Source organism: Miscanthus floridulus, chromosome 8 (assembly GCF_019320115.1).
Source record: "Miscanthus floridulus cultivar M001 chromosome 8, ASM1932011v1, whole genome shotgun sequence".
Classification (NCBI taxonomy): Eukaryota; Viridiplantae; Streptophyta; class Magnoliopsida; order Poales; family Poaceae; genus Miscanthus; species Miscanthus floridulus.
This window is the reverse complement of record NC_089587.1, coordinates 124,188,474-124,211,812: the sequence shown is the minus strand read 5'-3', so window position 1 is coordinate 124,211,812 and position 23,339 is coordinate 124,188,474. Positions and strand designations below refer to the sequence as shown.

General features: G+C 43.0%; 1 protein-coding gene across 2 annotated transcripts; it reads right to left on the bottom strand.

The window, feature by feature from the left end:
* Positions 1–11,141: 11,141 nt before the first annotated feature.
* Positions 11,142–18,902, bottom strand: LOC136477254 (probable phospholipid-transporting ATPase 8). 2 transcript variants are annotated; one of them, XM_066475369.1, is made up of 11 exons: positions 18,287–18,902; positions 16,090–17,417; positions 15,894–16,004; positions 15,374–15,653; positions 14,873–14,961; positions 14,678–14,783; positions 14,215–14,421; positions 13,969–14,094; positions 13,156–13,254; positions 12,461–12,652; positions 11,142–12,324 (listed from the first exon to the last, which is right to left on the bottom strand). In XM_066475369.1, the coding sequence occupies exons 1-11, from the start codon at positions 18,740–18,742 to the stop codon at positions 11,815–11,817; spliced, it is 3,504 nt and encodes a 1,167-aa protein (XP_066331466.1). In that variant the 5' UTR covers positions 18,743–18,902; the 3' UTR covers positions 11,142–11,814. The 2 variants fall into 2 exon arrangements, with proteins under 2 accessions (XP_066331466.1, XP_066331467.1); XM_066475370.1 differs by having other exon boundaries at positions 16,090–17,268; positions 18,287–18,696.
* Between the last annotated feature and the right edge of the window lie 4,437 nt (positions 18,903–23,339).

The window sequence follows — 23,339 nt, the reverse complement described above, 5'->3', positions numbered from 1 at the left end:
TCATCCTCCCCTTCTCGAATTGGAGTCATCCTCAACTCCATCTTGGCGATGTCCTCATCATCCCCTCCTTGTAGAATTGGAGTCGTCCTTGACTCCATCCCATTATCAGCGAACTCCTGCAAAAGGTTAGTGACAGCAGGCAATGCACCAGACATAAAAGGTTGATAAAACATTGTATAACATGGTGCATCAGGATTATCACATAACTCAGCAGTAGCAGGAGTTGTGCAAGAAAAGCACCTCCTTTTAACTTAATCCCATTATTTTTAGCAATGTCTGTTGGAGGTTTATTTTTGATCTCATTAGCATGTTTAATAATATCCATAGGAGACAAAGGCAGCAATGTAATTTTCTTGTCCTTATGTATGATAGTGTATGTATTAGTTCTACCATGGTGTAAAGCATCATTATCAAATTCCCATGGGCGACCTAACAAAATGGAACAAGCTTGCATAGGAACAACATCAAAATCAGCAGTATCATGATAAGAGCCTGTGAAAAAGCTAATGCATGCTGATTTAGTTACCTTAGTCTTACCACTATTATTGAACCATTGAAGTTTATATGGATACGAATGTTGTCATGTGGTCAAGCCAAGCTTGTCAACCAAATCTGAACTCACCAAGTTGTTGCAACTCCCGCTATCAATGATAGTGAGAACACGACAACCCTGCACAATGAGATACATGTGGAACAAATTGTGGCGTTGGATCTTCATCTCTTCTTCATGACCCACACGTGTACTCAACACACGCTGCACAAGAAGGCTAGGGTAGTCCGCGGTAGCAGCCACGGAGTCAATGGTGATGGCCTCCTTGTCTTGATCGCCCTTGGTGGGATCTACATCAATGTTAGCAGCAAGGGCTAAATCATCTTCAACATCACTAGCACTTACATATCCATCCTCGGTAGCAATGAAAGTGCGACAACTGGGGCATTCCTTCATGACATGTCCCATGCCTTTGCATCGGTGGCAAATGATTTTAGAGCTGGACGAGGAGGAGCTAGTAGAAGCACCCGGAGTGCCACCTTTCTTCAGCTGTGGAAACTGCACATTAGACAATTTACTTACCCTGGAAGAAAATGGAGGTGTAGATGGTTGTGGTGCAATAGGAAGCTTGGGCGTCTCCGGCTCGGAACGCTGCTGAAAATTCCTCCCATTGTTAGACCTGAAAGGCTGGTGTTGTTTGTGTCCCTGTACTTCTCGTTCGGCCTTAATAGCAAGATGATACAATTGGGAAAAATTGCGCTATTCTTTGTAATCAAGTATGTTCTGTATATCATGGTTTAAACCACCAAAAAATCTAGCACTAGCATCATGATCATCTTCATTTATACCACAACATGCTAAACCAATAAGCAATTCTTGATAGTATGCTTCTACTCCTTTATCACCTTGTTTTAAAGTTTGTAGTTTCAAACATAAATCACGTTGGTAATAAGGAGGAACAAAACGAGATGTCATACGTTGCTTTAAAACATTCCAAGTTTGAGGCACAGCAGCAGCATTATTGGCATTGCAAAGATCACTCCACCAGAACAAAGCAAAATTAGTAAACTCACTAGTAGCAAGTCTAACTCTATGCTCAGCAGGAACATTATGAGAATCAAATTTTTGTTGAACAGCAAGCTCCCAATCTAAATATGCCTCTGGATCAACATTACCAGCAAAAGGAGGTAGATTAAATTTAATTTTAGCAAAAGGATCATTATTACCATGATTATTACCTGCCATACCACAACGATTGAAGTTGAGGCGGCGACGGGCACCACCGTCAGCATACGCATCTTCATCACCAAAAGCATCCGCATCTTCATCATCAGCACGATAAGGTGGAGGGCGTTGCTCAAGCTGTTCAATGCGGGTGACCAGATTGTTCATGTTGCGTGTCAGCTCGGTCATAAGATTGCGTTGTTCAGTCATGAACATTGCAAGCTCGCCCTTGGACACGCACTCAATGAAGTCCGTCGGAGTTCCTGCCATGGTTAGAAGATAGAAAAAGACAACACCAAAGTATTATCCCTATCAACTAAAAGGAAACAAGTGGTGGTGATGGTGGTGAAAGTGGAATGCAAAATCACAAGCGGCTTACCACCGTCTTGCCTGTATTCTTACCAATGCCAAACAGGAGCAAAACCAAAGTGGCGAAGCAATCTGTTGTTGAGCGTGGGTAACAGTTGCAAGATGAACCTGTGCTGACAGAAGAATATGTGGAGCTATGGGTAGGCACACAATATGACAGCAAGGATTAGCAATTAACGAGTGTAGAGTAATGATTGTTCAATCCGGATCCAAAGTACAAATCACAGGTGCTGGCCAAGACGTGTCGAGACGTAGCGCAACAAGGTGAAAACAAAGGACGATCGAAAGAACTCACAGAACAAGCAAATAGCCCGGATTTCTCCTTTTTCCTAAATTTTTCCCAGATTTTTCCAAAAGGCACTAGTAGGAAACAAACTTTTTCACTATTTTTTTATACTTTTCTTTGAACAAGGATCAAAAAAGATGCAACCACAAAAATTGGCACCTACAACTGAGGTGGGATGTGGTCTACAGAAATTCAGCATGTTCTCTGAAAAGCGTGCAAAAACTTTGACAATTTTTTTCTATATTTTCCCGAATTTTTTTGGCAATTCTGATGAAACCAAACAGGGCGAAGCCGAGTTTGGGTCGGGTCCAAATGGTGTCAAGAAGCTGCTGAAAAAAATTCAGATTTTTCTGATAAACGAGCGAAAAGTTATGCCTGTTTTACCGAAGGTATCTCAAGGTATGTTTTCCGGGAGGCACAACACGGCGGCGGCAGTTAGGGCAAAGTGTCCCTAAACTCTAACACCGATCACAGCAGTAGGTATTCGCCTGATGATGTAAGGAGGGCTGCGATGCAGGCAAAATAAGAGCGGCTGGCAACCTATCTAGGGTTTGCGTAGCGGGGCAAGTCGAGTAATGTGGTGGCTTCGACTTATTGTTTGGGAACGGTGGATGGGATAGCGGTGAAAAACAAAATCACAGCAATGGGCGATTGAACTACGACCACGAACACAATCCTAAACCAGCAACAAGACTCGACCACGGACACAAACTCAACAACATGAATCTGAAACGAAATTGCAAAGGCACAAAGGGCGATAGGACAGCGGAAATTGAAACATTTTTGGGCTTTTTGTGGACTCTAGGTAATGAACAAATATGAATCTAAGGCAAACGAGATTATACCTCGCGGTAAACCTAAAATATCTGATACCAATTGATGAGTACAGGCCCGATCTTCCGAGAGGTAGCCGGTAAGTTCGATTTGTGGAGATCTCGACGTTGGCGATCCGGCTTCAAATCAGACACGATTCGAACCCTGCAACCGTTACACCACTGCTCTGTTGGTTATCAACCAAGCACAACTTGATTGACCTCGCCAAGAAGGCTTTTCCTGCAAGCGAATCGAAGAGCACAAGCAAGAAGGTAAAACACGCAATCTGAAATTGCAAATATGAATGACACAGATATCAATAGAGGATTCAAGAACTCGGTTCCAAAGGACTAATCGACATAGTGGAGGAGATCAAGAACGGGGGCCCTGGATCACTATAAAAGGATTTGTCACCACAGTTATAATGAACGATTCAGTTTCTCGATGGAAAACTAAACTCTAAACAAAACCCAATTGTGTAATAGCAGTGGCGGCTGTGTTTATAGTCTAAGACTCGACCTAGGGTTGGGGACGGCCAGGGGTTGGGCGCCCACAACTTGGGCTTAAGGCCCGACATGATACATGGCCAAGTTGGCCCAAATAGGTGACGCAGCACCTTGCCGTGGTCACACAGAATGATCCACGGACCTTCTGGAGCTGGGACCAGATCCAAAACGACGGCGTCGTCGTCCCATTTCCAACACATCCAAGAACGGCCCGTTTTGATGTCGTATGAGGAAGTTATGACCGAAACAGTGACGACATGTCTGCTGAATCCGAGGGCGACGTGGCAGCTGAGTTGGGAATGAATTGAAACTTGGGGAAGACCATGGCGTCGATGTGTCCAGCGTGGCGATGTCCTCATCATCCTCCCCTTCTCGAATTGGAGTCGTCCTCGACTCCATCTTGGCGATGTCCTCATCAACATGTCAATTCCTTGGACGGTCCCTAGTGTCTTGGAGTTCTAAGAAGCAAAATTGTGTAGCCCTTTCCACTGCTGAGGCCGAGTATGTTGCAGCCGATGCATGTTGTGGTCAACTACTTTGGATAAGGCAAACCCTTCAAGATTTCAGATGTCGCTTTACCAAAATCCCACTCTTGTATGATAATAAAAGTATCATAAAGCTTGCAAACAATCCCATAAGCCACTCAAGAACTAAGCACATAGACATCTAACATCATTTCTTGAGAGACCACGAAACCAAAGGAGATATCGAAATTCGTCATGTGAGCACCAAAAAGCAACTAGTAGATATCTTCACTAAGCCTCTCGATGAGTCAAGATTTTGTGCTTTGTGTAGTGAGCTAAATATACTTGATTCTCATAACGTGGTTTGAACTATAGCACACCTTTGTTTGATGAACTAGCATGCTTAGGACAAAAGAATTGCAAAAGTTTACATATTGTGCTTCAAAATGATTTATCAAAAGCAACAAGTACATTATGGTCATGCTTTGTATTGTTTATCTGTTGCTGATCATAATGCCTATATATGTAGAGCTATTTAGTTAGTAGCTAAATCCTACTATTCTGGGGAGTGCGGTTGTGCCACGCCTGCACTGCGACAGTGTCGAGTGTGGCATGCGTGGTGTCGCACTTTGAATTTCAATTGGAATTCGGCTCACAACAGCAGTTACCATGGGGCCCACTTCTTTACTTCTTCATCTAGCCTGTAGTAACTCTCTTTCTCTCCCCATTCTAGCCTAGATGTCACCGTGCACATGCACTCTCTCTTCCTCACCATGCTACTGCTCTCTAGTGGCCTTCTCCTTCATCACCGGTGACTGCTGAAGCTCGTGGGCAGAGCAGTTTCTCCTCTCTTCCCTTCAATCCATGAGTTCCAAGGTGATAACCCTAGAACATTCCCAATCTATGCAATGGAGTTCATTTTCTATTGGATTATGGTTTCTAGTGATTGCATGATTAGGATAGAAGTAGGTTTGGTGAACAAATTGAATTGAAATATAGATTTATGGGTTGAGTGTCACTGGAGCCTACAGCAGTGTCACATGCTGAGAGCAGTAGTGTCACACACTGAAGATTGTTTATGCAATTCAAGGTGACATTCCATCAATGACTCTCCATTCTGATTGGATTAGTGCACCAAATCTATTACTCTCTTAAACATGAAGTTACTTTACCATCTAGTGCTCAACTCCATGTTCTAGTAAGATCTACACTTTCTAGAATTGTATGATGGTCCAACAGGGCATTTGTAGAGTGGTTTGAGTAAGCAAGAAGAGGCTGATCATAAGTTGGGAGAAGTAATAGGCGCGGCAGTGCCGCCCCTAAGGTGCGGCAGTGCCGCACCACCTAACACAGTTGTGATCAGAGTGCTTTCTTGGCTTATGCTTTGCAACTTCTTGATTATTCAAATCATTCTGCAAGTGTTCTTCTACCTCCCATGTGTATAGTTTCTTATTTTGGATCTATTTTCTTATGCATAGATGGCCTCCGAAGGTGAAGATGACCGGAGGGGAAAGAGGAAGATGACCGAGCCATGAGACAAGCCATTTTCTCACCGTGGCCGTGGGAGGATAGCTTGTGGCAGCAGTGCAGTAGCTAGAGGAGACCCAAGAGACAGGGGGGAGGGATCAGTTAATCTAGGAGGAGGAAAACTTGGAGAGGGCTGGCCGCACCATCCTTCTTGGTGCTTGCCCAGCTACTCCTCACCTTGAGGAGTTTGACAGAGGCTATATCAGCGAGTACCCTAAGGAGGTGCTCATGAGGCATCCAGTTGATACTCGTATTCATCCCGTGCTCAATTATGTGGGAAAACAGAAATTGGTGTAAGAAGCCTATGAGAACAACCCTTATGAGTAGCCAAAGGATTTGGGGGTTGACTATAGATTCTAGAATGAGTTTTATTCAAACTTCTATGCCTCAGTGATCTTCAACTCAAAGAAGTCCAAGATTGTGAAGATGCAATATGTTGACTGGGAGGAGATCAAGGAGAAGATTGATCTTGAGTTCAACAAGGTGATCAAGGCTTGTGAGATCTTTGGCCCACTGACATCATGAGCTTCTAGTACAATTAGAATGAGGAAGTGTTAGCCCAGTTCCATGCTACCTTCTTCTATGACATCTATGCGGATGAGATTCACTGGATGACTAAGGGACGACACTACTGTGTTGACTTTGTGACCTTCTATTGGATCCTTCGTTCTAGAGAGAAGGAGCGAGGCTTCGCTTATATCCATGATGAGCCTAGGGCAGAGATCTGTGACATTGCATACATGTGGATTGACAGGAGAGGAGCTGATGGTCGAGTTAGTGGCTTGCAAAGCTACTACTATATCTTGAACAACCTAATCAAGCACACCATCAATCCCATGGATGGAGCAGCTTCAGATCTTAATGGCTATGTGAGGAATGTGCTTGCTAGGTTTGCTCCTAGAGGTGATAGGTTTAATATCCCTCGCTTCATGTGGCGTGAGCTGAGGATTACCATGGATGATGGGAGAAAGGGCTACCCTATGCCCTCTATCTCATATTCATGATTGAGAGGGTCACCGGCTACAAGTTTGACAAAGATGGTCTCCACACCATCTACAAGATTGACAAGCCATAGGTGCTAGCAGGTCCGTGAGACGCTCTCCTTCAGTTGAGGACATTCCCGAGTCCTCCCGCTCTAGGTCTTGCGAGAGTAAGAAGATGGAGAAGTTTGGGAAATGGATCAAGGCCATTTTTCACTACTTGCACCTATGCAGCGAGGACTGCATATGAGGACCGGTTGGAGAACCGAGAGGCTAGAGAGCAAGTAGGGCTGCCACCCCTTCCTCTAGCTAAGTCACCACCGAGGTTTGACAACCTCTCTAGCCTTTCCGACATGGAGTTAGAGGATGAGGATGAGGAGGAGCAGGAGCAGCCATAGCTTGAGCCTCACATGACCTTGGCATCAACCTTAGAGTCCTTGAGAAGGAGCACTAGACGCACTCGCCACACTTTGACCACACATCGCCAAGGGAGGGCGATGGTGTCCTCTGATGATGATGATGATGATGATGGCAATGATGGAGATGCTGCCCATGGTGGAGATGATGTTGACTGGGAGGGCATCCAAGAAGATGAGTGAGTTTGTTGGTCTTTCTTCTTTTTCTTCTCTTTTTGGTGCTTTATGCCAAAGGGGGAGAAAATTTGAGGGGTCAACAACTTTTCGACACCATGGAGAGGTTGCTGCAGCAGGAGCTTCCTATGAGAGTAGTCTTTGTTAGGTGAGAGTTTGAGAGTCGCTCAAAACTCTATTTGTGTAATAATGCTACCTAAGTACTCTTTATGTATGGGATATGGACATGTATTGATGTGTGCTATATTGATGTGTGCTATAGCTTGTCATATAACTATGCTAGAATGTTCTTTTATATGAATATTACATGTTGTGTGGTGCTTGATTTTACCTGTGCTGTTACAGCAAGTGCGGCAGTGCCGCACCTAGGTCCGACAGTGCCGCTCTGCGGTAGTGCTACGGCTAAGGAGCAGTAATGCCGCACCCAGCTGTCACAGTAATCTTTGTTGTGCATGAACTGTCATTTGCATCACAATTATATATCTGACATAGTGTGTAGCACCCCATAGGAGCATAGACGTAGGGGGAGCCCCATCACTTTTACTAAAATATGAATCTTGGCTTCTTATGCCAATTTGAGAATTCAATTCTTCATTCACACATTTAGGGGAAGACTCTACACCCATGGCTAAAAAATCTTAGTTATGTTTCATATCTTTTGTAAGCTCTAATTGGGCTATCATCAATCACCAAAAGGGGGGAGATTGAAAGTGCAATCAAGCCCTAATTGTGGGTTTTGGTAATATTGACCACGCAATTAGAGAACTAATGAGATTTATCGAGATGACAACCAAGGCATCTATAATCGACGATGTTATATGAAATGGAGGAGCCCCCAATTACAATTATTGATGGCTTCAAACTCAAAGGAGGTTTAATTTCCTTTTCTATTTCGAATTTGAGTATAGGAAAAGTCGTACTATAAAGGGGGACACAATGCTTAAGCTAAAGTGTGTAACCAAGTGCTCAATCACATACACTTACATCCTCAGTTACTCAGCCAAGACAGCCAGCACTTCACTTTTCACCCTTGCTGTCTTGCCTGGTGCGGCAGTGTCACACCTAGAGAAAGGCATAGCCACAGAGAGGCATTGCCGCAGTTGAGCCGCGGCACTGCTATGATTTAACTGATCATTGGGGCTGGTAGGGTATTTATACCTTTACCATTCCTCTCCAACAGCTCTCTCTTCTTCTCCAATCATTTAGTTCGTGGAAGAATAGAAAAGTGCTCTTCTTTCTCTCCTCCATTGGTGACCTTGAGCTCCCAAGCTTCTCCATTGATTTTCCCATCAATCCTTGAGAGAAAAAGGTCCCAAACCAGATTAGAGAGCAGATCCACTATTTTCCCAACTCAAAAGAGCACTTGGTTCACGTTTTGGCCGGCGGTTGTGTTTGTTACTCTTGGAGCTTGGCTCCTAGCCGGCTAAAGCATCGCCCGTGGAGCTTGCCAACTCGTGTGGCAGCCCCAGGAGATTTGTAACCATCTCTTGAAGCTAGTAAACTCATCCCTCATCTCAAGAGTTAACTCTCTTGACTTGAGAACGGGGAAGGGTTGCAAAGCCCTAAGCCTTAGTGGCTAACCTCAACAACGTGGACATAGGCAAGCCTTGGTGGTGAGCTGAACCACGGGATAAATCATTGTGTCATCGTGTGCTTGTTCTACTTTCTTGTGATTCATATTGTTGTTGAGGTGATTTCTAGGGTTTATGGCCGATCTACTTGTGTGTGGTGTTCTTACCCCTTCTAGATGTCGATCAGTGAACTACATACCTGCAGGAACCTTAGTAATTTATCTTATCTAAGTTTCCATACACAGATTTTAAATTGTATCTCGAAGTTGTCTATAGGTGCAGCAGTGCCGCTGTTCTGGCCCGGCAGTGTCGCAGCACGGCAGCGCCACGAGCTCAGAGCGGCAGTGTCGTGGGTGGAATTTGATGTTTGGTTAAGTTTTGTTTTGTTTTAACAGGCCTATTCATTCCCCCTCTAGACTAACCAGAGATCCTACAGTAGCTCAGAGGAAGTCTTAAGATCAATTCGAAGTTAGTCCATTCTCAAAGTTGATTGAAGTGGAAGAGAATGGAGTTGTTTTGATAGCATCAGATTTGTCTGGTGTCCTAGTTAGGGGTGCAATGGAGAAAGAGATATGTGTAGTGGTAATATTGTTTGGTGAACAATATTATACTTATTCCTCCGGTGCCACCAGAGAAATGGCTACAAGTCAACAACGCTTCAGAACAAGGAGCAAAGAGCTCCTAGACTCACTGAAACAATTCAGTGAGTGTGACTGGAGCATCTGGTGCTCACTAGAGATAGAGAGTTCTAGTAAGGGTTTGGTACCACCGGATTAATCCGGTGGGTACCACCGGATGAAGAGCTACAGGAGGCCGTATAGTAACCGCTAGTTTGAAAATAGCCATTGGAGAGGCACCGAACGGAAAACTCTGGCGCTCAGTTCAAACGCGCACCAGACTTTTTCCTGTGGTGTAGTTTTTGCTGAGTGGAGTTCAAACGACTAGTTTTTGAAGTGAGGGCTACCCCTCAATCTCGAGCAAGAGAAATCTCTTGGCATTTAGATTATTTCATACACCCTATGGTGACTAAGAGAGCTTGAGGCTAGTGGAGTGATTTGGATTTGCTCATTCAAAGATTAAGGACTCCATTAGTGCCTAGGGAGTAACAAGTGTGCATCTACTCTTCTCATTAGGATTGGTTAAGCCAAGTGAGTTTGTGCTTGTTACTCTTGGAGATCAGCATCACTAGACGGCTTGGTGATGATTGGGAGCTTGATGATGATCTCTCGGTGGCGACTGTGAGAGGCCCAACTCATGGTGTAAATAGTTGGGCGTGACTGACTATGTCGGAGTGGCAAAGAATCAACCCGTATAGAGAAGTTGATCCTTGCGTGGATCAGGGGAGCAATACCCTTTAGCGGGTGCTCCAACGAGGACTAGTATGGAGTGCCGACTCTTCGATACCTTGGAAAAACATCGGCGTATTCCTAACCTTCTCCATTACTTTAAGCAATTACTTTCATGTACTTATATTCCTAGAATTTCTATGCTAGACTAGGGTTGGAATTAAGTTGCAAAATTTTCTGCAGTAGGCTAGAAACACACTTTTAGGCACAAGGGTGAAATGGACTAAGCAGTAGGTTTTAATTGTGCGAGAATTTTAGATTAGTCCAATTCACACCTCCTTGGGCATCTTAATCCTTGAAGGCTACAAGTGCACCTAGCTTGAGACCTGTCAATCCGAAGTGGAAAATGGTTAGTCATAGTGGAGTTTATACCTTTGTGTTTAAAAGGAGCTTAGCTTTTAGTGCGTTCTCCAACATGAAATAGGGGGTTGTGGAAATAACTTCCACGAAAGAGATCCAACTGTGGCTTGTTTATTTTACTTCACACTGGGATTGATGTCTTTGTATGCTTGATGTCTTTGGTGACAACTGGGATTGATCTTTGTATGCTTGATGTCTTTGGTGACAACTGGGATTGATCTTGTGCAAGTCAGATCCCTAGTGGTTAGATTCAATTTTTGCAATTAAAGACAATGTTGATCATGCTAAGGACATGACTTAATTTGTTGACCCTAAGGACTCATCTTAATGTTCTTGTTTAACTCTACAGTAATCCATGCAGGTGGAGTGAAATAGTTTTAATTAGTCTAAGGTTGTTTAAAATTTTAGAGACTAATACATCTCTTTTGAGACATTCAATCCTTTCGGTGGCCCTTGTAAAAAAATACATAAAAAAGTCTGACATCCAAGCATGCAAAATTCCCTGCTTAGAGACATTGGGCAACCGGAAGAAATAAATGAAAGAATCTCAGCCTAATGTATAATCTGGGAGATCTCATCTCACCTGACAACCAAAGCACATCAAAATCCAAAGGCTTGATCAAACCAATATATCATACTCTAAAACAATCATAATAGCATGCAGTAAATCCGTATGTGGACTGTTGAACAATGCTTCCACTGAAAAATGGCATGCAGACAAGTAATTGTTCTAAAAAAGAGCGGTAGAAGGAATGAATGATCCTAAGAAAATGCATGGAACTGGAGATGCCTGAATACATACAAGCCACAAAGGGTATTAACTATGCTTCCAAGAACATAGGTTTGACAGTTTGATGCTACAAGATCGCTAATTTTCCTAGAACAATACTACATACATTAAGGAACTCATATTCGCAGTTACCGACATGCTATACATCATTCTATGTAAATCCTAATTGCAATCTGCTTCCATGATGAGCCCCATCCACAACAAAAGGAAAATGTGTCCTAGTGGGGTCATAGATCCAAAGAATCAATTTGCCGCTTGCAGTTCCTTCCGCATGACTGAGAAGTCACCATTGTGTTCTGATATTTGACAGATACACTGCCATAACCTGAATCTGTAACTTTGTGGGCATAAACCGTATATACAAGATCTGTTAAACAGCCAACTTGTTTATATACACCACCTCTGACATCATGATCTAGAAAGCAAATCATGCCGTATGTTAAACCAAATTACCAGACTTTACATACCCTCATTCAGTAGCATCTTATACAACTGGCACTACCAATTCTTTGAGTTAGCCCTCTGAACTTGATCATGATACTGTGGGTAATACAATGTTCTCGATATTTTATAGACAAAGAATGGGATCAAGGCTGTCACCACAATCATTAGAGTAGATAACCAGTACAAAGGGCTAGGTGCACAAGCTTCCACAAAAACATGATATGCAGTGGTTGATATTGCTGGGGAAAATAGTCCATAGATGACCAGGAAAGTGTACCAGATCAGTATGCTGCCCCAGATGACAAAATGCTGTATCCAGGTGAAGTAGCTGATGTAGAGAGCTAGCTGGCAGTTCACAGTCCACACTACACAACTGTACATGGTCACCCCAAGAATGTCAAACCCAGCAACGCGACCATCCTGTCGGACAGCCTGAACTAGAATAACGTTGAGGGAACCAAAGTAAATAATTATTGAACAGCACATCCCATTTAACATCCAACTGAGTATTCGAGACCAACTGAAGAACACATTATTAACACCATCTTGATGTAATGAAGGGACCTATGATATGCAAGGGAACAAAAGGTGTGATTTATAGAAACAAAAAGAAATCAACCAATGCAATGCTACAAAGACTCAAAGACCAAAGTTCACATATATATCACAACATTACATATGAATCTGATAGGTTACAAACCTCAAGACAAACACGGGAAGAGACATCCTTGTCAAAAACACCGAGGGCGATGACAGGAAGAGATGTGAAGGCAACGTTATAGAAAGATATGAACCAATCATTATACGCAGGTTGTGCTGAGAACATAGCATGAGCCTCAAACCAGAAAAGTGTAAAGCCAAATGTGATGTTCTTGAAGAAAAAATAGCATATCTGTTCATATCACAAACAAAATGCAGACTGTTATACAATGCAAGAACTAAACTAACAGAGCTCGATAAGAACACCAAAATTTGCTACTTAGTGCCAAATAATACAAAAAAAAACATTGGAAAGTTAGGCATATTGCATGCCAAGGGAAGGTTGATATCAGGTGTATCAAAATGGCACATAAGCTTAGCTGGATACACAAGTAATATTCTTTCGGGAGGTAAAAGGAAAAAATGAAGAGGCATTATCATATTGCAAGGAAATTGTTTAGGTGATACAGGGCGAGTACAAGTATTTGATTTTTAGCATTAAAACCATATTAGTATATCCAGTATGAAGAGTACTTATATATCCATAGAATAAAACATATCATTAGGGCAACACAATGATAAAAGTGAATAAAGCTCAGTCCCGGAAACTATGTCGATGCCCTAAAGGAGAAGAAAATGAGACTGGAGGGACTAGTTCACTGAAGAGTTCAAGAAGCAGAGGGGGCAGTGCTTTACCATAGCTGCAATCCGACGATAACACCAATGACCATGCACAAGAAGTAATCGCTCTAAGAAACGAAACTGTGCTATTGCAAAGTCACTCGCCATAACAGCCTGTAATACAAAGAACCATCAGTTGTTAGATAACATAAAGCAGATACAAAAACCAAAAGAGAAAAAGGCATGAGGTTTCTGTTCCAACATGTAGTACTAGGCAGAGCAGCAGCACCTTGCCTAGCACCTAGGTGTTTTTTCACCAGGAGTGGCTTAGAACTCGATCTATGTATTAAAGTGGGACATTAGAGAGAGGAAGATAAATTGTGATCATAAAACTCATGGATGCATGCAGTATACCAATATTGTCGTTGTAATATGCCATATTTTCTCTATTCAATGAGGCATTCCTCCAGCTAAGCAGAAAAAGTAAAATTGCCTACGAACGCCCAGGTGCTAGGAGAGCCTAACCACTTGCCTAGCACACCATGCTTTTTGAAACATTGATGAAGCTAGCTTGGGTAAAAGCTCTTTTCACGAGGTCAATTGGTCATCAAGATATTTAACCAACTGATAATCAGTTGCAAAGTCCTATCACATGATCAGTCATTCTGTCCTAAAATACAGTACGGAACAAACTTCATGAGGAAGCTAAAACTTCCATCCAACTTGACTTTCAAGCGAGTAATTTTGCTAAATATTGCAAATAAAAACTTGATAAATTACAATTGTAGATCTTTTTCGTCCATTTCAAGAATTAAAGCATAGGCAAGATTCATAACAATAGGTTAAGTGACAAATCCAAAAATGAAAGTAGTGCACAAAACTATCGACCTGCATTCCTTCAGCGCCACTTATTCCAACCCCAATGTCAGCCTCTTGTAGCATACCAACATCATTTGCTCCATCACCAATAGCTAAAGTAGTTTTACTTGTCCTAATTTTAACCAACCTGGTGACCTGCAACAGTACCCAGTAGCTATAGAAGCGGCAAACTAGTGTTCACTATTATGGATAAATAAAATGCCGGCATAAGCTTATTAAGGAATAGTCAAACAGATGAATTATCTTGTTACTCACCAGTGCCTTTTGTTTTGGTGAAACCCGACAACATAAAACAGATGCACAGTTAACTGCTAGATCCAGAAATGAGTTCTTAAGGCTGCCCGTGAGAGCATGTGTCAGAGCATTGCCATTAATGATAAGAGCAAATGAAGTTGAGGTTCCTTTTTGGGAAATCTTTCCTCTAGCATCTTGTAATTTCCTATCAATTTCTTCAAACGCAGACTGTATGATAAGATACAAAAGGTTACAAACATCATTGTATACATAGCATAAACTGAACTTATACAACCCATCTGTTTGCCCTATACACTACTCAGATGATCTAATAGTATTGATACTTATCGACATTTATGTGCATTTCATGAAAAAAAAACATATAGGACTTTGCTAGCATTTCAAAAACGGTGTAAATTCTGCAATTATTTATACATACATGCAAGTAAGAAAAAGCAAGTGTCTTCATTTTAAGATTTCATACCATTCTGTTTCCTTCTCCACTGGACCCCTCTGAAGCATTTGTACTTGAGTTCTCCAGTGTGATAAAAATGTCCTCCATCTCTTTCCTCAATAGGTTACAAGCGTAACTAGATACCAAGCACCAACATACATTAAACTTTAAGGTATTGTGATCTCAGTGTTTCAGATATGTAACAGCATATGGAATGGAACTAACCCTATGTTTACAGCTGTCTCCAACTTGTCTCCAGTTAAAATCCAGATCTTAATTCCAGCTTGTGCAAGTTTGTAAATACACTCAGGGACCTGCAAGGATAGAGTTGATACAAGCAATGATTTGACCATGAGTTAAAACATTTGTTTACAATTTGACACATAAAAGTGGTATTTTTTCCTCATTAAATATCAAAACAAGATTACAAGTGAAATTATGTGACAAACTACCTAAAGAAGAAACATACTATGTGACAAACTATCTAAAAAAGAACCAAATTATGTGACAGTAACCCAATAAATATATTGTGCACAGGAAAAGAGTATGGTGCTCACTAAGAATGGTTAACAAATTACAGTTGGGGCAACCCCTGCTGTATTTAATGTTCAAAAAAGAATGGTTAACAAATCAAAAATAGAAAAGAAGTTTGTTTGTCTATTCAGAATTTCAGATAAATACAAGACTCTTAAGAAAATAAGAAGCACCAAGTAGAAGTCAACGCACCCCATTTTGCAATCTATCCTCTACAGCAGTAGCACCCAAGAGAACCAAATCCTTCTCAATGTCTTCTGATGCCTTCTCAACAGCTGCATCATGATCAGTATGTACAGAATTCTTGGCAGACGAGTACTCCTGATTCCATACAACGTATTGTTCTTCAGTAAGTTCACGATATGCAAGTGCCAGGGTCCGGAGACCTGCCTCAGAATACTCATCAATGTGACACTTCGTTTTAGTCAGACAAGCTGTTCCATTATCCTTGGAGAGCCTTTCAAATATTACACTGAAGCACAGATATGAAAAAATAATGATATACTTATTTCAACAGAACTTGAAGGTTGAAAATATTAGCATGTGAATTCACAACTCTGAAGAAAGGTCCACTCTAGAATAGCTGCAATAGTTCAAATATGCTGCACATCTTTAAGGCTAACACTATCATGACATGGATATGTAATTATAAACGGGAAATGCAGTGTCAAACATAGAAGATTTTCATCACATGTAAAAACAATTATTGAACCTGTCAGCTCCTTTGCAGAAGAGAAATAGTCGACCCTCTTCTGTCCTCACAATAACAGACATACGCTTACGAGCACTGCTGAACTCTAAGATGTTGAGTAGTTTAAATGTTCTGAAATGAAAATTAGGCATCATGATGTTGGCAATGTTGACACTTTTGAAGAATAATCACTAAGAACAGTGGAAAAGATAAGCACCTATCCACCTTTCCACCAACCACAGGATCATACTCATGCACTGATATAGTCGTTTGTGTCCTATGATAAAATTCAAAACCAAACTCTCTTGCAGCTGTAACAAGAGCTCCTTCATCAGGAGACTCAGCTTCGTAAGGCATACCAGCAGAATTTCTATCTGCCACAGGAATTGCAGTATGGCAAACAGCTAACACTCGGAAAAACATTTCTATAGCATCCCTAGAACATTCTTTGGCCCATCTTCCATTCATCAAATGACTATCAGTGAAATTGAATCCCTTGACTGATCTCTTGAATTCAGCAGTGTCCTTGTGCCCAAAATTGTCAGTAGTTTCAGCTATTTCTCCATAACACGTCTCCACTTCTGTACGCCTATTTCCATAAGCAACACCAGCAATAGAACATTTCAAGAACTCCATTGAATTGCATGTTAATGTCCCTGTTTTGTCAGACAGTATAGTATGAACTTGACCAAGTTCTTCATTCAAATTTGAAGTGCGAGCTCTTGCAGGTTTATCAGACTCTGCACAATACATATTCTGGTCTTGATTTATGAATGTGCTCTGTAACACCTTGACAATTTCTATCGATATATACAATGAAATAGGCACCAAGCACACATACAGCATCAGGCTTGTGAGAAAATGGCAGAAGGCTGCAAATGATGCATTGTTTGGATCAAAGAATATATTTGCTTGATCTGGTCTGAGGTACCATGCATAGTTTCCTGGACTTATCTCATGCTTTGTTTTCATCCCAAACACAATTGACCCAAACGTTGCAATAGCAAAGAGAATCACAAAAAGGAGATATATTATTTTATCCATTCTTCGTTCAACTGAACTCCTCTTTGACGGTGGCTCCATTGCATTTTGCATCACCTTTGTATCATGTCCCGTAAATATTACGGTGCCATATATATACATTGTATTACGAAGTTTTGAGTCCCTTAGCAGGACCTGTTCCGGAGACAGAGAATATTGCTGCCCATTGTAGCACAGAGTTCCTAAGAAAGAATACAGTTTCTCATTTGGATCCTCACATCGAATGAAAGCCTTGAAACTATGGAAAACCGGGTCATCATTCAAGCCCATAGTCACCTCTAATGCCTGTTTCCGCTTCAAGTTTGTCTCACCATCAAGATTCATCGTCTCCACATAGCATAATCCATAATCAGAGCTAGACGAAAGGAAAAGAAGATCAGCAGGGAAGAACTCATCCTTTTTAACTTTAACTATATCGCCAACTCGAAGCTTCTTCCACTCTATCTCATGAAATGATTGGATCCCATCAAACACCTCAACCTTCCTATTGTTCACTTCTATGTCCTATGTAAAAGAAGGTCAAAAACAAATTCAGTTCAGTAAATATTACACAAAATAACATGTATATATTGCTGGGAAATTACTTCCACACAATATGTTTCAGTTCAAATTTCATTAACACAGCAGAAATAGCTTATAAATAGATATATGTTAATTAAAGCAAAGTTTGTGTGGGTATCCAAGAGAAAAAAGAAACATAATATTTGCTGAAGCCTTATCAACACAGCTTGATAAGAGATGCAATTACCCTGGATATGTAAACAACTATGTTATGGCACAAATGTTTTAAGACAGTAGGCGAGTAGTAAGCACAACTAAACATACAGTTACCTCGCTCCCCTACATTGTGAGCACAAGCCAACCATTCTCATTGTGCCACAGCAGAAATTAATGCAATCACTTCGATCACAAACAGACAAAGTACGGTCGTCCACAATCCCAGGCAGCTAAACATGCCATTATGACATCCTACAGCCAAATGACAGTGCCCTTGCGTGACTGAAAAGGCATTGAACTCTATAACTACCCACTAGGGATCTGGACACTGTACATTTGAGAGTCTCGTAAAAGAAAATGACGCAGAGATGCGCTGCAACTATTGAACTGCCTTGATCTGTGCAGCCAAATGACAGTATTATCAATTCTGTGCACCCACAATGAATTGACTATTGAAGTGACGCGCCACATTTCAGATCAAAACCCCCATTATCCCCGAGCATTATGCAACAAATCCAATGAACCCCATTTGCCTACACCAAGGCCGTCAGGCCAACCAACCCAACCAACCCGGCGGGCGAGGGATCAGCACCCACCAGTCCCAATGCCTTGCTCAACCCGTGGAGGTACAGCAGAGCAGAGCAGTGCGCGCTCACCTGCTGCTTCCGGCGCCAGTCCTCGACGGCCTCCTTGGCCATGGCGGCGCTGACGACGACGACGAGCGGGAGCAGGACGGAGACGGCGCGGTAGGGCGCGATCGGGCTGAAGGAGACGCAGGCGACGACGAGGAAGAAGCAGTTGGCGGCGCGGCGGAACTGCTCGAAGAGCGACTTGGGCACGAAGCTCGCGGGCGTGTACTTGGTCGTCGAGATCGCGTTCCCCGGGTACGCCGGCTGCTGCGCGCCGGCGCCGGCATCGGTGCCCGGGAGCGAGGAAGCGGGGGCGTTGCAGCGGACCAAGCGGGAGAACCCCGGCGTGGCAGGGGCGGGGAAGGGGGCGGCGGCGGAGGAGGTGGAGGTGGAGGCGGTGGGAGTAGTGGCGGCCGCGGTGGCGGCGGCGGCGGAGGCGGAGGCGAGCTCGACGAGGGGGCGCTCGTCGGTGTCCACGGGCATGGTGGTGGTGGGTTGGCGGTGGCAAGCCGAGGCGGGGGAGGATCTGGGTTTGGGACGGTTGGGGCGTCGTGGGGTGCGTGCGCAACGACTGACGAGCGCGTCGTGTGGTGGTGTGATGTGTGCACAGGACGGGTGCGCCGTGCGCGTGGGCCGAGGAAGTGTGGTGTGGTGGGCGGAGGGAGTGGTGCTGCGGACACGGCCTGAGGAGGTAGACGCAGCCGACAGGTGGGGCCGTGGCCCGTGGGGAACTGGAATACAGAAGGTGCCGTGGGGTCAGGGGCCTGGTCCCAGCCACGTGGCGACGCGCTTGTGCTTTTTCCTCCTCTGCGGTTTTGCTTTGCTCTCTCTTCGGCTGCGTTTAGTTGGCGAATTTTAGAATTTGGTTATCGTAGTATTTTTTGTTTTTATTTGGTAATTATTATTTAATTATGGATTAATTATGTTTAAAACGTTTGTTTCGTAATTTTCAATTAAATTGTGTAATTAGTTTTTTTTTTGTCTGTATTTAATGTTTTATGCACGTATCATATGATTCGATGTGATAGCTACTATAGCACTTTTTAGAAAAGTTTTGGATATAACAAGCAATTCCACGAAAAGAGGAGACCGTGTGGGGCCTTCTTCATGGGCGCCGGCCTTGATTTCTGATGAGATGTCACGACGAAACCGGAACCAGCTTTTGAATCTAGGATATTTCCCACACACACTCGAGGCATCATCAGCTTAACGGTCTATTCGCTGGTTGATTTCTGGGCTGATTTGAGTTGGCTGGTGCTGGTTTATTGTGAAAGAAAAATACTATTGGCTGGCTAGTTTTGGCTAACTGAAACCAACAAGCGAACAGGCTGTTAATCTACGGAAGGAACAAAAATTATGCATGGGTAAATATTTAACACGTCTGCATCATGTTTGAGCTCAACGTACTATGGTCATGTTTGCTTTGCTGAAAAAATAAGTCGAAACATTGTTCTGGCTAATTTGTTGTGAGAGAGAAAATATTATTTCGGCTAAAAAAATAAGCTGAAAAAGACGAATTATAAGATAAATGAACAGAGCCTATGAGGGCAACTCCAGAGTTTTGTGATATGATAGATGGTTTGCTGGCTAACTAGAATTGAAGCCTAGGCAGCTTTAGAGCATCTTCAGCAGCTCCCCAATTCATCTCTCCCAATATAGTTATTGGTGACAACCAATATTGCTTTTGGGTTTTATTGCCTAATACTCATCACCAATATAGTGGGCCCTACCTGCCAGATTCGACCCTTTCCTCTTCCTTCCGTGCTCCTCTCGACTTGCGACATGGCCATGGCCGTTGTGGGAGTGGCTGCCGTCGCCGGCGACAAGGCCCCGCAGGAGCCAGATCCCACGCGAAGGTGGATGGCTAGAGGCGGTGCCGCTAGATCCAACGGGTCGAGGCGCGGCATGGCTTCAGCGGGTTAGTATGCCTCTGGATCCCCTTCTTCCCTTCTCTAGCACAATTCCAACGAGTTGGGGCATGACGACTCGTGGAGAGCGGTGCGCGGGCCTGGCCACGGATGGTGGCGACCATGTGTAGGGTCGAGATGGCGCACTAGAGGAGGGTGAATAGTCTTTTCTAAAATTAAATGCGTCGGCTAGCCAAGATAAATGCGAAATTAAAATTAACGGTCTAGCCAAGACTACGCCCCTCTATCTAAATTCACAAGCACCTTATAAATACCATAATTATGCAACAAATGTGCCGGGCTAGCTAGAGCTCACCTAATCAATTCTAGAGCAAGGTCACACAAACCTATGCACTAGTACTTTGCACAACCGGGGGAGCTCCTACACAATCTAGTAAGCAAAAAGTACAAAGCTCATTTTCTTGCTTCTTTATCTTTCTTTCTCTTTTTCTTTCACCTTGGTCATGCTCTTCTTGTTGAAGTCGACGTCACATTTGTCACCATAGCTTCTTTGAGTCTTTAACATGTGCTCAAAGATGACTTTTGAGTTGTAGCACCTCTCTAACTTGTTGCTCAAATTCTTCACTTCATTTTTGAGCTCATTGTTCTCCTTTAAAAGGTTAGTCTCAGAAGACATATAAGTAGAACAAGCATCTATATGTGAAGAGCATGGCATATCTAATAAATCATCATAAGAAGTGGATACATGCTTCTTGCCTACATCATAAGGGTTAGCAACAATTTGTGATTGATCAATTGACCCATGTGATGAGCTCTCACTAGTTTTAGATTTTTCATTTGAAAGTTCTTTAGTGAGAAAAGCATGGTCTTGTACAAAATTATTATGAGCAACACTAAGTTCATCATGAGCCAATTTTAGCTCCTCATGTGAATAAGTAGTAACATAAAGTAGATGCTTTTGTTGTTCATATTTGTTCTTTAGAAACGAGTTTTTATTTTTTAATTTCTCGGTTTTAGCCATCTCTTTTTCTAAAGCTTTGATCATGCAACCATATCTATCTAGAAGCTCCTCATATGAATCAAGATCAATCACATTTGCATTAGATACCTTAGTGTCACCTTATGATATGAAGCAATGTGATATAGTTGGAGAGCTTGTAGTAGCATCATTATCATGGCTTGAGCATGAACCAACATCATCAAGATCACCACCAAGTGTGCTTGAGGTAGAATCTTTATGTGCAACACTTGTGGCATCATCATCAACCTTGTCAAGTGATCTTGTGGTAGTATGATCATCATCATCACTTGACTATGAGGTGGAGCAACTTTCCATAATCACCAAATTGTGGTCATGCTCAACATCCTCATGCACCTCCTCCATGGGCTCATCATCATCATCATCGAAAATCGTCCCATACTTCTCATTGAGATAAATCCAAATCTCATAGGCGGTCTTCATGTTTATGATCTCACCAAATATGCTATCATCTAAAGATCTATACATGATGTCAATAGCTTAGATGTCGAGATCTAGGCATTTTTCTTGTGCTTGAGTTAGATTATTTTCATCCAATACGTGAGAAAAGCCTACATCTACCATCCACTACATTTGAGGGTAAATAAACTTAAAATTATATATCATCCAATTTTTCTATCGTATAAAGTGTGTGCCATAAAAAATGTATGGACACTCAACATCTAGCCCATAAGTCATCATCCTCTTAGGTCAGTAAAGACCATAAATGAGAGACCTAGTTCTGATACCACTTGTAGGGTCGAGATGGCGGACTAAAGGGGGGGTGAATAGTCCTTTCTAAAATTAAACGCGTCAGCTAACTGAGATAAATGCAGAATTAAAACTAATGGTCTAGCCAAGACAACACCCATCTATCTAAGTTCATAAGCACCTTATAAAGATCATAATTATGCAATAAATGTGCTGGGCTAGCTAGAGCTCACCTAATCAATTCTAGAGCAAGGTCACATAAACTTATGCACTAGTACTTTGCACAACCAGGGGAGCTCCTACACAATCTAGTAAGCAAAAAGTACAAAGCTTCTAAACTCACTAGCAATGCTCAATAACAAGGCAACCAATACTAAATTAGAGAGCGTAAATACTTAGCTACACAAACTAAGCAATGTGACTAACAAGGTTATACAAACCAAATTAGCCACGCAAGGGAGCTACTTCTATGCTACACAAGCAAGACGGTAACTAGTGAGCGACACAAGCTAACTAATTACAAGAGCAACTACACAAGCACAATGTAAATGAAGTAAATACAAGCTTGTGTAACAAGGATGCAAACCAACGGGAATACAAGGATAACACGATGATTTTTATCCTGAGGTTCACGTGCTTGCCAACACGCTAGTCCCCGTTGAGACAAGCTCTAAGGTTATCGTCGGTCCTCTTGCTAGTGGTGACCCACAAGTCACACTCTCCCACGTGGAGTGCTTACCACAAGCTCTAGCACTTGACCTGGCCGGACCACTTGTCGCCCTTCACGTCTCGCTCTACTAAAGTTGCTCTTCGTGGCTTCCGTGGGGTGAGCACGATCCCCTCACAATCACTTCTTCGGAGCACCGCATAATCTTCTTTGCGTGCTTCAACGGAGACCACCACCAAGCCATCTAGGAGGTGGCAATCTCCAAAAGTAACAAACACCACCGGCTTACAACTCAATCACCTAGTGCCACTTGACGCAATCTCACGATGCAATCGCACTAGAATCGCTCACTCACTCGATCGGATGAACACTATCAAGCTAGAGTGAGTTAGAGGGCTCCCAAGCACCACCACATAAGCCACCAAGGCTCTAGTGTGCTCCACTCTATGCTTGGTTTTATAGCCCCCACAAAAATAGAGCCGTTGTACCCCTTCATTGGGCACTCTGCGCATCGACCGAACACGCAGGTCCACTTGACCGGACGCGCCGATCCCTACATCCGATCGCTGCCACGCTTCCACGTGTCACTAGCCATTTGAACTAACCGTTGCCGCCAACAGCTACCTCGCTCACGCACCTTCATCCACTGATCGGACGCGCTGCTTAGCTTGACCGGACTCACCACACCTTAGTGTTCGGTCGTTTCCAGAGAGCTCCCAGAGAGCTAAAAACGCGATCGGACACGTCCGGTCACATTCGACCAGACTCGCCCAGCGTCCGGTCACTCACATCTCGATCGCCCGAGCGCCACATCAC

Coding starts and splice junctions, on each gene's coding strand:
- LOC136477254 (XM_066475369.1), bottom strand. CDS start 18,742: ATGCCCGTGGACACCGACGAGCGCCCCCTCGTCGAGCTCGCCTCCGCC. Junction 15,654..15,893: donor TTCTGCAAAGGAGCTGACAG/GTTCAATAATTG, acceptor TCTGTGCTTCAG/TGTAATATTTGAAAGGCTCT. Junction 14,095..14,214: donor CACCAAAACAAAAGGCACTG/GTGAGTAACAAG, acceptor GTACTGTTGCAG/GTCACCAGGTTGGTTAAAAT.